This window comes from Diospyros lotus, chromosome 1, assembly GCF_014633365.1.
Source record: "Diospyros lotus cultivar Yz01 chromosome 1, ASM1463336v1, whole genome shotgun sequence".
In the NCBI taxonomy this organism is placed as follows: domain Eukaryota; kingdom Viridiplantae; phylum Streptophyta; class Magnoliopsida; order Ericales; family Ebenaceae; genus Diospyros; species Diospyros lotus.
The window spans coordinates 26,817,744-26,832,414 of record NC_068338.1 but is presented as its reverse complement, the minus strand read 5'-3'; the positions used below and the strand labels follow the sequence as shown (position 1 = coordinate 26,832,414).

Sequence of the window (14,671 nt, the reverse complement as noted above, 5' to 3'; positions counted from 1 at the left end):
TTAACATGTATCTCTTGGCTTTTGTAGCATCAAAATTTATACAAATTCATCAGAATTTATACAAATTCAGAAACTTTGTGCCATAAACTTTGGATGCTTGGAACATTTTTACCTCAGGTTATTAATCTCCAACGCTAGATGCATGCTTTAAATTTGACTTTTTTTTCAAAATGTTGACTTCTTATTTTATGAATTTTACTTATGGGAGCTGGCTTGATGTGTTCTTTTGTTGAAGCATTATGCTTGACTATGAAGGTTGACTACCCTTACATTTGGAATTTCGAAGCTTTATGACATGGAATTTCGGGTCTTGTTTATTTATTTATTTTATTTTTTTATAGTTTTAACTTTTGATTTTGTTATTAGGTGTTTGGTTTGTCTTTTGTTAATATTTCATACATTTGTTTTTTTATTTTTAACCACTAAAATTCTTGTTTTCACTTTCCTTTATTTAAAGGATAATCGTGAAATCATTTGGACTTATTTTGCTAATTGTTTTAGTTCAATCCTCAACGGTTCCATTGTAGTATCGTTTCAAGAAGTTTTAAGATGCTCCATGTCCACTGTTTCCCCTTTGCATTCTCTCAATCTCCTTTTCCACTTCCACAATCATCTTCCTCCTCTTTGCCCTATTTCATCATTATACTTTGGCTTCTCCTCTTGCCCTACATCTTCTCTTGGCTTCTATTCTTTTTCCACATATGTGACTTGTAAGAATTGTAAACACAAGTTAAAGTGACAACAAAAACCACCATGTTGTTATAATGTTAGTTTTATCATGTTTTGTTATGCTCATTTTAGAACTTTGTTTAGAAATGATTAGATTCTCGGTGTTTGATTTTTGAGGTGTCCCTCGGAGTAAAGCATCGCGATTGATTCCAAGGATTAACTTTGTAATACCCCATATTTGTGTGAGGTTGTCATGTAATTTGGACGAGTTTAAAATATCGAAAAGTTGGTTTGATAATAAAATAAATTGTCGAATCAATAGTAGGGAAGGTCTCAAAACTTAGATACCTAAAGATGAGGGTACGACATCAACGAGCATCTCGAGGCATAATTTATGACATTTAAATAAATCAAATCCGAGACTATTTTCGGTACAATTGCGATTCAAGATGAAAAATCAAATCATCGTAAGAGACTTCCACAAAGACACCAGAATCTTGAAATCAGTTAAGTTTTTCATAAGGAACAATCCTGAAGAAGGTTTGGGGTGAAATGATCGAGTTTTCAATCAAGCATGATTTTTCATAAGTTGTGGACCTAAGTGTAATTTTTGAAAAGTGGTAAAACGGGTATCGGAGAACGTAATGTGAAAGAGGAAATTCTAAGGATCATAGTGAAATTTTCAGGAACTTGATAGGCTTCGTGGAAAGGCTTAAATGAGATTTTAAAAATTAAGGGGTTTAAAGTGTAAATAAAATAAAAAAGAAGAAGGAAGCATAGCCATAGCTATCGCTAGCCACTGCTATCGTCGGCCATCATTCGGCCAATGTCCTTAGGGTTGTCTAAGGGCACGAAAATGGGCCCCACGACATGGTGAGTTGATTGGGCAGAGTATGGGGTCATGAATGGCCTAACATAACTGTGATTTGATAGAAAATGGTGAGACATGGCTGCGATCACCGAAAATTCGGGAGAAGGATGTTCGTATCGAATCATCACGATTTGAGGCCATTAAATGCTTGTAAGGATGATAGAGGCGTCGATTTGACTAGGTATGGCTCGATTGGGCTCCGAAATCGTGTATAAACAGGGGCGTTCGAAATGGCTAAATTCATCAAAGTTTAAATTTTGAATTTCTCGTGTTTGAGAGCAAATCAGGAGTCAGGGATAAAGGGATTTTACTCCCCATGTGTTGAGTAATTCTGGAGAGTTTTGTGAGTTTTCATAAACGCTTGAAAGGGTATTCGAAGCTCACCAGAAAACGCAGAAACATCACTGGAGCCAGTCTGAAAATTGCACGTTTTGGCTACTTCCGACAGGTGTTTCGGCCATTGGAGAGTGCAATTGTGATCGGCTTGAGGAGATCTTCTAGGAGGTGTTGTCGGATTAGTCATCATAGATTGTCATCGATCGTCGGAGAATGTAAGAAAAAAAAAAAGAAAACAAATAAAAGAAAATTCCCAAAAAAATATGAAAAAGTTGGAAAATTATTTTGTGCATTTTGGTGGAGGAAAATTTCGGAAAATATTGGAGTAATTATTTATTTTGTAATTTTTGAGGAAAATAAGGTTTATGAAAAATAGAGAAAAATAGGAAAAAAATTTCATAAAATTCCAGAAAATAAGAAATATTATTTTATGAATTATTGTAGATAAAAATTTGAGAAAAACCTTGAGGAGGTATTTATTTTAAAATTTTTTAGGAGAAAATGGGAAGAAAATAAGGAGAAAATTATGAAAAATAGATGTTGATATTATTTTGAATGAATATGATGTCTAGGGATTATTGAGGCTCGAGATTGAGCATTAGTACGATTACTTGAGATTTGACACGAAAATCGAGGTCAACACGAAAATTGAGGTGGTCGAAAATACGTTCAAAATGAGTGTTCTAACTTAAAAACTTGGTTTACGGTGAATAGTTATATCGAAAATTTAGTTTTATTGTGAGAGTTTCTATTTCGACTAGGTTTATTTTGGGTGGTTCGACTCTATACTTGATTTGTTTATACAAACAATTTGACCTGTGACAAGTTGGTTTCATGTGGAAGATGCGTCCTAAATTATTTTATACATGTGCATTGAATTTCGTGTTTTATAAATTCATGCATTGAAATGTTGATTTTAAATGATGTATGTTATGTGTTACATTGACATGTTTATGTGTTGTCCATGTAGGATGTGGGTTGTTAACTTGCATGTGGCACTTAAGTGATAACACTCGAGATGCGTGCCAAGGATTAATGTTATGTGACTCATTGGGGATGGGACTGAGACGGACTCCACCTTATGGTACTCAAGTGGCGAGGCTGAGAATGGACACCATCCTGAATGTTGGCTCAAGTGGCGGGGCTAAGAGTAGACACCACCTCAATTTCCTTTGAGAAATAACATTATTGCCTAGGTGGACGTTGATTCCGAGGATAGTATTGGTCCTCTTGTGGCTAGGGTTGTGTTGAGATCCGTAATGCTTTTGAATTGGAGCGTAATGCCTAATATGATATAGGGGTGATACCCGGGTTTATGCGTTGAGGTTATCCCTCTTAAACAGGATTGTATTATGCCAATGTGTCGATGAGGTTGTGTTGTTTTAAGAGAGATTGCATTTTTCCCGGTTAAAGTTAAGTGTTGTGTGATATTCTCTTAGGTTAGCACATGTTGGGATGTGTCGATTTTGTTTCATGGTTTTGTATATATTCATGAATATGTTTTAAATTCTCGCTTAGATAATTCATCATCTAATTTGGACTTTGTCCCAAGAATATTCAAATGTTTCAGGTGAAAGTAGCAACGCTAAGAGAAAGAATGCTATCGAGATGTAGTTAATAGTTACATATTAGATCTTTTGTAGGTCTTTATTTATGTACAAGATATTCAGATATTATGTATTATTTTGATGATGTCATGTTGAACATTGATGGTACGAATTTTATATTATGAATAAAGGAATTTCGGTTATGTATCATTAAGGTTTCGATCTTACTTTCGCTGATGTGATGTTATTACTAATCTTAACTTATTTCTTTAAGTTGATACGTTGAGCGTATGTTAAATGATTATTAAAAAAAAAAATCTTTGAAAATTCAGGTTAACGTAGGCTTGAAAAAAAAAGGGATATTATAGACTTCCCATTCATTAGGACCTCAAAGGACTTGAGGTGCCATTGTTGATCAACATCTTTGTTCAGCATTTTGAATGAGAAGATGGGGATTCATTGGTCTTTAGTGAGATCAGGATAAGCTTTAATGGCTTTCATGTTAGTAAGAAAGATCCAACTTTTCATGTATGAGTTGGGGTATCAAGATTGAACTATTGAAAGGCCTTGTTTATATACACAGGAGAATGAATTGAATTTATGCTCGAAGACAATTGGGATGCGATGTGACTTGGATTTGGCTTATTAACTCATCAACTAGAATGCAAAGTGGTAGCTCAAAGGAGCGGCTTTAGCCAATTCCATCAAAGGTTTAAGTAGTGATTAGGGCTGTAAAAACTCCATGTTAACTCAATGTCTCTTGTAATATAATGCTCGTAACCACGAAATATATGATTATATTTTTATCAAAATTTATAGGAGAGGCATCAAAGCTATGTACTTAGATATAATCCAATTCTTTTGGTTCAATTCTATCTTTATTTTTGGTATTCTTTTTTTAAGATGAGTGAAATAATTAAAAATACAACAGAAGTAACACATTAGAATGAATTAATATCTATAAAATGTTCAACTACTAACAATTACGGAAGAACTATCAAATTAAAAATGCTAAATCAAAAGGGTCTCATTCACTCATTTGTTGAGGAATTGAGGTAAAACCTTGAAGCCTAAATAACAACCACCTGGTATTTAGGAGGCAAATGTAATCCATTTAGGGTGCGTCTGATTGTAAGGGTGGAATTTGAGTGGAAAGAAAATAAATTCCAGGAAATTGAATTGCAGGGAAAATGAATTCCTGAAAATTAAAAGTTTAAGCTGTTTGATTGATATAATTTTTTACTTGGAAAATGATATTATTTTTCATCTTTTGGTGTTTGATTGATAATATTTTTTATAAAATTTAGTCATTTTTCTGGCATTTCGTATTTGATAGGCATTAAAATATTAAATCTTATACAAAAAATAATAAAATAATTACATATTTTAAATTAATTAAATTATTTTCTCAAATAAGTAAAACTACAAAATTAAAATTGCTTTTCTTGAATCAAACAGTCAAGAGAAGCAAAAAAATTGTCAAGTTCCTATGTATTTTCAATTGCTAAGAAAATTCCTTCTCCTCCCTTCTAAGAAATTTGATTTCTATAATTTGAAGGAAAATCCCCTCACTTGACCCAGGGAAGTGAATTCTTTAAAAAAAATGCCTATCAAACAATGCAAAAGATGAAAATTAAGTAAAAAATTATCTTTTTCTTATAAAATATTGGCTATCAAACCCCGCCTTATAATTGAATTGCGCTTGGATATTACCAAATCCAATATGGTATTAAGCGAAATTCATTAAATAATATAACTATTTTGACAAGTTTTGAATTAAAATTTAACTATTTTAACAAGGAATTAAAAATGATTTACGACTCTATTTATTTTTACAGGCCTGATATGTTGCCCGTATCGGGCAACATACGCGGACGTGAAAAAGCCACGTCTGGGCAACATAAAAAAATCAGCCACCCACCTACACCAATTTGTCTAGTAGCCCTCTCCCCCACGTGCAGCCCACCACTCTCATCATACCTCACCCCCTCCCCAATTTACCAATTATGCCCCCAGCACCCACAAAGCCCCCCCTGACCCACCCCCACCCTTAATAATTGAATTATCTTTAATAAAATATTAAATAAATTAAATTTTAAATTCAACAATAATTAAATATGAAAATAATAATTTTTATTGATTTGAAATATTTGAAAATTATCCTACAGCAATTCAAAGGGGACAAATATCAGCTTTAAAGAATCTTTATTTGATTTCAAATCAAATACAGTAAATAAAAAATTTCTAAATTACATATGAAAATAATTTTCATATACAGTAATTAGAATAAGCTGATATTAGAAAATTACTAGACTTACATCAACTTATAAAATGGTAAATAAAAATTATTATTTTCATATGTAATTATTATTGAATTAAAATTAAAATTTATATAATTTATTTAATATTTTATTAAAAATAATTCAATTATTAATTTAATTTGGGAGGGGGTTGGTTCACTGCATGGTTTGGGGCCGCGGGGGGGGGGGGGGGGGGTGTTGTTCAGGGGGCTTTGTGGGTCCTGGGGGCATAATTGGTAAATTGGGGAGTGGTGAGGTATGATGAGAGTGGTGGGCTGCACGTGGGGGAGAGGGCTAGACAAGTTGCTAGGTGGGTGGTTGATTTTTTTATGTTGCCCAGACGTGGCTCTACCACGTCCGCCCGACGCGAGCAACATATCAGGCCTGTTTATTTATGGAGTCATGCTACATGTATATCATTTTTATATATCTTGAGCTATACAAGATGTATCAATAACAAAAATATCTTGCGCCTCTCTATGCGCCTCACGCACCTCTATGCACCTCAAAGGGATATTTTTGTCATTAATACACCTTTATATAGCTCAAAATGTACATAAAGGTATATCAATGATAAAAATATTTTGTACTTTTCCATACACCTCACGCGTCTCTATGCGTCTCAAAGGGATATTTTTGTCATTGATACACCTTTGTGTAGTCTAAGGTGTACACAAAGATGTATCAATAACATTTTCTTTATTTATATTACCGTAGAAGTATAATATATAAAATATTATATATATAAATATAGAGTTATTAATATTTAAAAAAAGGTTTGAGTCATGAGTTGTTGAGGGGTACTTGTTACCCATGTGTTTCTGAATCCACCCAGAAATGTTGGCTACTTCCTTGAGAGCATTCCTCCATCTGGACCATCTCTGCACCTTCTGGTTTCTCCTTCTCTTCGCTGAAATATCCCTTGTGTTTGGCGAATACTTCTCCAACGCTCCCTCTTTGTTTCTGTAAATCCGAGGGATCTACTTTATAAAACTCCGACAAAGAAGTGCTCACCGTTTTGTCGGTATTCTATAGAGTAGATCCCTCGGATTTACGAAAACAACCACGGAAAACCTCTTGGAAGAAGCAGACTTCTTTGGAGAAAACAACCACGTCAAACCTTGACTCTTCGATGGGAGAAATCGATTCACCTCTCTCGAGCTTCAGGTCATCCTTGAACGTGAAATACGAAGTGTTCTTGAGCTTCAGAGGCGAAGACCGGGTGTCTTCTCCAAATAGAGATGGTCAACGAAGCCTTCGCCTCTGAAGCTCAAGAAGACTTCGTATTTCAAGGACTTAGAGTGAGAAGCAAATCAGCAACAGGCTGTACGTCCAAATCAAATAAAATCAAATCGCCGGGGATCTATCTTGCTTTGCTTTGCAAGCAAGTTTCATTCCTCTAACGCCTCTAAAACCCCAATATCTTCTTGATCGATCATCCCAATTTGTCCCATCTGGCATAAACAACGACCTTCGACTTCACTCGCTCTCTTCAAACCCTTCCAGATAAATAATCAGAGCCCTAGGTCATTTCCTCTTGTCCTCCGTTCGCAGTTCGCTTTTCTCCGATTCCAGGTCCTCTCTCTCTCTCTCTCTCTCTGTATTTTTATGCAGTTTGATTGCTTCTATTGATGGTTGTCCTATGACGTACATTCAAATTACTGACATCACTGAGTAGAAAAGGAGCGGAAAATAATTCTATTGTAAGTTTATGAGTACTTCAAATGTAATTCGCTGTATTCGATGGCTTTTTGGTTTTTAAAGTTGAATTCTGGTAGTTAGCAAATGGACCGGAATAGGAGAGCATTAAACTTGTTCGTTGTTTAGTTTCTTGTATACATAATGACCTTCTGGTAGACTTTTTACTTATTAGTAGTTTCTTTTTGGTGCTTCTTTCCGTGTTGGTGTTCTCTTTTTGGCACCTAATCATACTGATTCTGAATGTGTATTGATGTGTTTTGCATCTGGTTTCAGTGACATGGGTTTGAATAATCAGAAATTACAGGAACAGTTTGACGCTGAAGCTTTGAGTTCTTCTACTCATTGTTCGAAAAGTGGGAAGCCTATTTTTAAAGGGTTTGTATTTTTGTTGATGGATTTAATGTGGTGCCATCTAGTCAGGTTTTGAGATTGGACTTGGCGATCTTCACAGGTGCTGTGAGGGTGTATGTTAAAGCATGGAGAGGGCACTTTGAGAATTATTTTTCAAGGCATCGTGGCACTCATATCATATGCGGTAACCTTCCGGACAGTACAATCAGGAACACGAGGTACACAGTCCATCGCTAATTTTGACATTCAAAGCTGATAATTTAGCATTTCTTGAACTTTTATAATTTCCTTTGTTCGAAATTTATTCCAGGTCCTTAGTGGTGTGTTACCAGTAGTGAAATCTGCATGACTGATGGACTGATGGATTCTATTGCTGCAAACAAACTATTAAGATGTATGTTTAAATGACTAACTTGCAAAAGATGATGCTGTTCTGTTTCTTATTGGGGATGAGTAGAGTGCAAAACAGAGGTTATGAGTTTTATGCCGTCTTTTCTTTTGAATAAAATTGGCTTGGCTAACTTCTCTAGAATATTTGTGGCATCCTTTTTGTTTATGTTGTTATAACAACAATAATGATAATCAACCATTAACAATGATGATCATAAATTCATAATTATAAGAATGATAATAATTGTACGTACCATAGGTTACTGCAACTATGAAAACTCAAATTTCGAAGAAGAAATGTATATAACCTGGCTAACCTCCAGTAACCCCACATTGTTCAGAGCCATGCTGTCTATAAAACTTTCAAATGTCTGCATAAGATGTTCTTCCTCTATTTTAGGAATTTCACAAGTAGGTGGAAAATTATCCAGCTTAATTGTATTTCGCTCTCCACATATTGCTAAACAGAGAGTAATTATCTCTTTTCGAACCTGCTCCCCAACAGTCAGAAGCTTTATTTCCATCTATGGATAATAATCAGTTTCTTTTTGAGATATGAAACTTCTTTTCTTTTGTTGTTTTCCACGCTCTACAGAAGTTGATGCTGTGTTGTTGAATCTCAGGTTCACAAAATGGTTGACCTGTCGCCATTTCCTGATAGAGAAGCAGTCTGGTATCTAGAAGTTATAGAGGCATTTAAACTTTTCTACCAGCTCCCATTTGAAGAATGATTGTATGTGAGAAGAGGGTCATCGTTTCTTAACAAAAGGCTTTGATAGGGTACTCCCTTTAACGTGGAATGTTCAGGCAGTGACCATACTCTTTCGTTCTCGCATGGTGTATTTGGTTCTAAGGAACCGTTGGGTATTAGCAAAAGGATTGACCAATCATGTAGCCGACTCCATAATGGGATAAATGTTTTAAAGATAATGTTTTCGTTGTACTCTCGTACAGACCTGAATCTGTTGCCTTAAGCTCAAATCTACAATGAATTGGGAGCTGCACTTTGCCACACCCATCCTTGGATTTGATTTTACCCACGTTCTCGACTAGTGAGAAACCCTAGTGCAGGGTCTGATCCGCGTGATCTCCAACGCCTAATTGGGTATGCTAGGAAGCCGTCATTACATCAATGTCATTTGTTTAATTAGCATCAACTCTGATCCAACTAGTTGGCTTATTGCTTCATAAAATTCCTCTGCCCCCTTAAGAAGATATACAATGCACGGACTGATAAGTATTCTACCAGACTACTCTGCCTTATCTTTTGCAAACTATCATTGCCGCAAAAATATGCCAAACATGAGAGGAAACTTTTGCTAAAACACATTTAATTAAAAACTTCAAATAAAGCAATAATAGAAATGGAAATTATAAGCTACAAGACTGCATTAAAGTGCAGCACAGCATACCCTACTACCACACGATTGTTTACGCAAACATTTTAACAACTCTGTCTCATGTCGGGATGGTTCAATATGATCACATTTTCTGTAACATTTGGTTTTTTGCATTTTCGTACATCTTAAAGATGGATATATAGATGAATCCCAAAATCCCTTAAACTTCTACCTTCTTACAAATCTTTTCCATACAACTGGTAAAATCGTGCTTATTATAGGCATTAGCTGTAGAAGCTCACTCAAGGATCGAGCAAGGGGGCAGCTTCTCGTGAATCACATGCCACATTGTTGGTTTAACTCGTGTAAGTCTGACTTGAGACTGAATCTGGAAAGATGTGAAGGGCTTTCAACAAGTCCTGGAAATAGGTACACCTTTCTAGAGGAACTAGCTAGCGGGGTCTTCACTAATGACTTCTTCAGCTGGAACCACCCTCTGTTCCATGAGCAAAACTGAAAACTCCAGAAAGTTGTACATGACCATGGAGATGCTAACACAACGACTAACTGACAGCAAAATCAAACGGGCACAAACCACTTCCAATATGAACTATTTTATCATGTCTAAACTACAGTAGACATTCAAAAGTAGTTTGAATATAACCAGATAAGGCACAATTAGGGACAAGATCTTATGGAGTCAGAAAGCGAGATTGTTTTGAGAGCCATGCAAATGACCATTAAGTAACCACCTGAGAGTTTAGTACATAGAAGGTTAAGATATTCTCCCCTGTTACCAGACATGCCACTGTTAAATTTGATATCTTGGGGAAGTTTTGTCAGATTTTAGAACAATTATCTTAGGTAACATTTAACAAGCTTGATGAAAAACAAATAATACATGGAGCTGCTACACAAGTTGTGGAAAGTATGCCCAGCACATTGTAATCACACCCTCACACACTTCATGAGCTCATCTACACATAGAGTCGGCAAATGGGCCGCGCCCATGGGCTCGCCTCCCAACCAAGCCTGGCCCGATACTGTAACAAACGGGTCCGGCTGGCCTGGCCCCAAGAATGCAGGCCATGTTGTGCCAGTGTTTTGTGGCCTGGGGCCCAACTTGGCCCGACCCACAAAAATGGCTCAACCTGCCCATTTTTCAACTCTAGATGGTCTACATACCTCAAATCGAAGAAATCAAAGGGCAGTCCACAAATATCTAGTAGATTTAACGAATTTAAATTCTATTTAAATAAGATATCTTTATTTTCTTATGATTAAATTAATACATTTGATATTTTGTCATGATAGCGTCAAAATCAACACACGTATCCGGTGTTGCCGCCATGGCTCGAGATCTACTAATCCCTCGGTGTCCACAGTGCCATCGAAGTTAGCTTTTTCTACAGTAAACATAGTGTTCAACCCAAATAGATCAAGATTGTAACATATGACACTAGAAATGTGTATATGCTTTAAGGATTGGTTGGATGCTGAATTTGACGAACAAGAGATAGATTTGTACGATAAATCTAGCAAATCAAAGCATAATGACAATACAGGGTCATCCACAGCACAATGATCTTTCTTCTTAAAGGGAATACGCCCTGCAATTATTAGAAAATTTGAGTAGGAAAAATAAGGAGGATATTTGAATAGGAAGAAAGAATGGCTGCATCAAATCAAAGGAAAAATCAAGAGAGAAGATTTAGCCTGTGAAGATGACATGGCCCTACTTGCAAGCCCATGGCCCCGCCTGGCTAGACTCGACAAGCCCACGGCTCGGGCCCGCCAGCCTTGGCCTGATTATTAGGGGTCATAGGGCCATGTTGGGCCCATATTTCCTATTGCCCAGCCTCCCTCACGGGCCAAATTTAGCTCAGCCCGCCTATTTTCCAACTCTATCTAAAAAAGCAATATAGCTCATTATCTGATCAATTCTCACTTCTCATACATCATCATTTAATTTTGGGATTACTGTATTTGTGTGGTCCCTAGCCGTTCGTGTCTTTGATTTTGGCAGAGAAGGTAAATCGCATGTGAAACTTTTACCTTATTACTCAAGGTAAGAAATTGAACTCATGACTTACTGGTGTGAATTCCAACTTATCGTCACTCAATTATTTGATCTGTATTTTTGGGACTATCATCATTCAATCTTATTCGCACATATTGTGGATTGGGAAGGAGAAATAAAGGTAGGAAAAAGAGAAATTAGGAAGAAGATTTAAGTATGAGGTAGAATGACTAAGCTATGCACTAAATTAATATTAAAGATGTTTTAATTATTTTTTATATATAAAATGTGTCTTTATATTTCTGTTAAATTTTAAAAGTGTTTGATATAATTTATTCCTTTTACTATTATTCGACATGATAATAATTATTCTTAAATAAATAGATTATAATTTAGGATGTTTTGAAATAGAATAAATTTAAAAAATAAAAAAGATAAAGATGTTTAACTTTTTATATTACAACTGTTTTTACATTAGAAAGAAAATAAAACAAGATAATAGAATAAACCAACTACAATTAATTTAAAAAACATAACAAAAAGTTAAAAATAAAGGTGAGCAATAGTTAGGATATATTTTTCAAACTAAGCTGTGGTTGAAAATTTACTTTTTTTAAAAAAAATTATAACTAAATTAGCATATATTTGAAATCACCTAAATTATTATTTAACGTTTTAGATATTAATTATAATAATTAATTAATCAGAATAGAAAAGAAAAAAATAAATATACCACTAACAAGGAAAATACTTGAGAGCCATACAATCTTACCAACAGGCTTACAAAAAGAGGGCAAAAAGATAAAATTGCCCCCTCCTCTCCTCTTCTTGCTCTACTATCTCCTTTCACCTCCCATGGCCATCGTATCATCGCTGCCTCGCCTCATCGTCGTCCCTTGCTGCCATCATTGCCTCGCCTTGTCGATCGTCGCTGCATCTTCAATGAGGCGAGGTGACGGAGACGAGGCGACAACATCATGATAGCGAGGCGTAGCGACCACCATGGGAGGGGAGGCGAGAGAGTAATGTAGTGGCCTACCTTACAAATTTACAAAATGGGAGGGGGGAATTTTGTCATTTTACCCCCACTCGATAATTGCGTATGTCGGCCTATTTGGCCCTATAGAACGACTCCCACTAACAATGATATTTAGCGGAGTTGAGTAAGAATCAAACAACTCAGCAATGGGCTATACGTCCAAATAAAAAAAATCAAATCGTCGGGATCTATCTTGCTTTGCAAGCAAGTTTCATTCCTCTTTAACGACTCTGAAACCCCAATATCTTCTTGATCGATCATCCCAATTTGTCCCATCTGGCATAAACAACGACCTTCGACTTCGCTCGTTCTCTTCAAACCCTTCCAGATAAAGTAATCAGAGCCCCAGGCATGGTTGCTTTTTCTCCTGTCCTCCTTTCACAGTTCACTCTTTCTCTCTCTTTCTTTGAATTTGGATGCAGTTTGATTGCTTATATTAATGGTTGTCCTATGCTGTGAGGGTGTATAATAAAGCATGAATTATTATTCAAGGCATCATGTCACTCATATCATATGCAGTAGCCTTCCGGACAGTACAATCAGGAACACGAGGTACACAGTCTATCGCTAATTTTGACATTCAAAGCTGATAATTTAGCATTTCTTAAACTTTTATAATTTCCATTGTTCGTAATTTATTTAGGGTCCTTAGTGGCGTGTTACCAATAATGAAATCTGCATGACTGGATTGATGGATTCTATTGCTGGAAATAAACTAATAAGATGTATGTTTTAATCTATATATATATATATATATTGCTGTGTGTACAGGGGCGGAGCCAGCATAGGCCCAGTGCGGGCTATGGCCTTCACTGGGGCTTGGCCCGCACTGAGACCTGCCCAAAATCTGCAAACCCTCCCAAGTCCCACCTTCATTTCCTTTTTCGCTCAAGCGCCCACCCCCAGTCGTTGCCCACCACCCCCTTACCCTTCGCTCTTGCCTTTGTTTGGCTTCGTTGCTTGTCAGCGCCGCCTCGGTCGTCTCGTTGCTCGCCCTTGCCGACCACCGGCTCTCCCTCGGACCTTGGTCTCTCGCAGTCTCGCTCTCCCTTGTTGCTGCCTCTCTAAGCTCTCTCGCAGCCTCGCTCCATCGTTCGTCGGCTCGCCCCTCCTCCGGGTTTCGGCCCTCCGTCTCTCGTTGCCACTTGCCTGACTGCCTTTCTGCCTTCGGCTTTCCATCTCGGCCCTGCTTCACGTAAATTAGTGAGCAGCACAGTAGTAAGCTTCTACTTCACTAATTTTTGCTGTAAAATCTATTTTTTTTTAATTTTAAAATTAACTAAGTGATTGAATTTTGTTAATTGATGTTAGATTTCTCAAAAATAAGTTTGTTAATACGATGTTAAGATTGATAAATAAGTTTATTAATTACATAGGCGCAATATTTTGATTATTGGAGCAATTACACAAGCACACATAATTTGATATTTGATTGTTGGATCAATTACACATAATTTGATATTTGATTGTTGGATTAATTACACATAATTTGATATTTTGATTGTTGAATTAATTGCACAAGCACACATAATTTAATATTTTGATTGTTGGATCAATCACATAATTTGTGAATTTATAAATTTGTGTATTCTCTAATTATCATTTGTTATATTAAATTTGAAATAGTCATGGAGAGATTTTTAAAACGAAAATCCATGTCGATTGTAAAAGATGTTAATAGGGAGAAATTAAATAAATTATATTAATTTTTAATATATTTATATTATTTATTATTTTTTTCTTTAATAAATTTCACCCTCACTGAAAATATTTTCTGGCTCCGCCCCTATTTGTGTATATATTTTTGTGTGTGTGTCTTAAAGATGGTAAATGGGTCAGCCTGCCTCACGTCCTAGTGCGATACTGTAGCAAACAGGCCGGGGCGATTAGAAGAATGTGGGCCATGCTGGTAGGGTTGACAATAGTTTGATTTGATTTTGATTTTTGTCAAAATCATAATCAAACCAAAATTAAATTATTATAAACAAAATCAAATCATTATCCCATTGGTTTTAAAAATTAAAAATCATAACCAAATCATTCGGTTTCGGTTTAGTTTTGCTTTTAATCATGATTTTTTTAGTTTGATCCATACCAACAAATAAAG

General features: G+C 35.9%; 1 protein-coding gene and 1 long non-coding RNA gene across 16 annotated transcripts in view; both read left to right on the top strand.

The window, feature by feature from the left end:
* The window catches only part of LOC127799226 (uncharacterized), a 65,721-nt gene that overhangs the window by 18,379 nt on the left and 32,671 nt on the right, over positions 1 to 14,671 (top strand). For 3 of the 14 annotated variants that reach the window (XR_008022572.1, XR_008022568.1, XR_008022578.1), the window contains one exon: positions 2,847 to 3,631. The exons of 7 other annotated variants lie outside the window; for them this stretch is intronic. Coding sequence is in view for 1 of the 7 variants with exons in the window: in XM_052333048.1 (XP_052189008.1) it covers positions 8,789 to 8,896 (108 nt within the window). In the remaining 6 variants the exon portion in view is untranslated. Of the gene's footprint in view, positions 1 to 27; positions 118 to 2,846; positions 3,633 to 8,788; positions 9,381 to 14,671 lie in introns of those variants that run through there. 4 more of the 14 variants (XR_008022571.1, XR_008022577.1, XR_008022570.1 and 1 more) reach the window with 4 other exon arrangements.
* LOC127799256 (uncharacterized) lies at positions 6,541 to 8,782 on the top strand. 2 transcript variants are annotated; one of them, XR_008022580.1, is made up of 4 exons: positions 6,541 to 7,298; positions 7,698 to 7,799; positions 7,876 to 7,993; positions 8,086 to 8,782. It is a non-coding gene; the product is annotated as an uncharacterized LOC127799256 (long non-coding RNA). The 2 variants fall into 2 exon arrangements; XR_008022579.1 differs by having other exon boundaries at positions 7,876 to 8,782.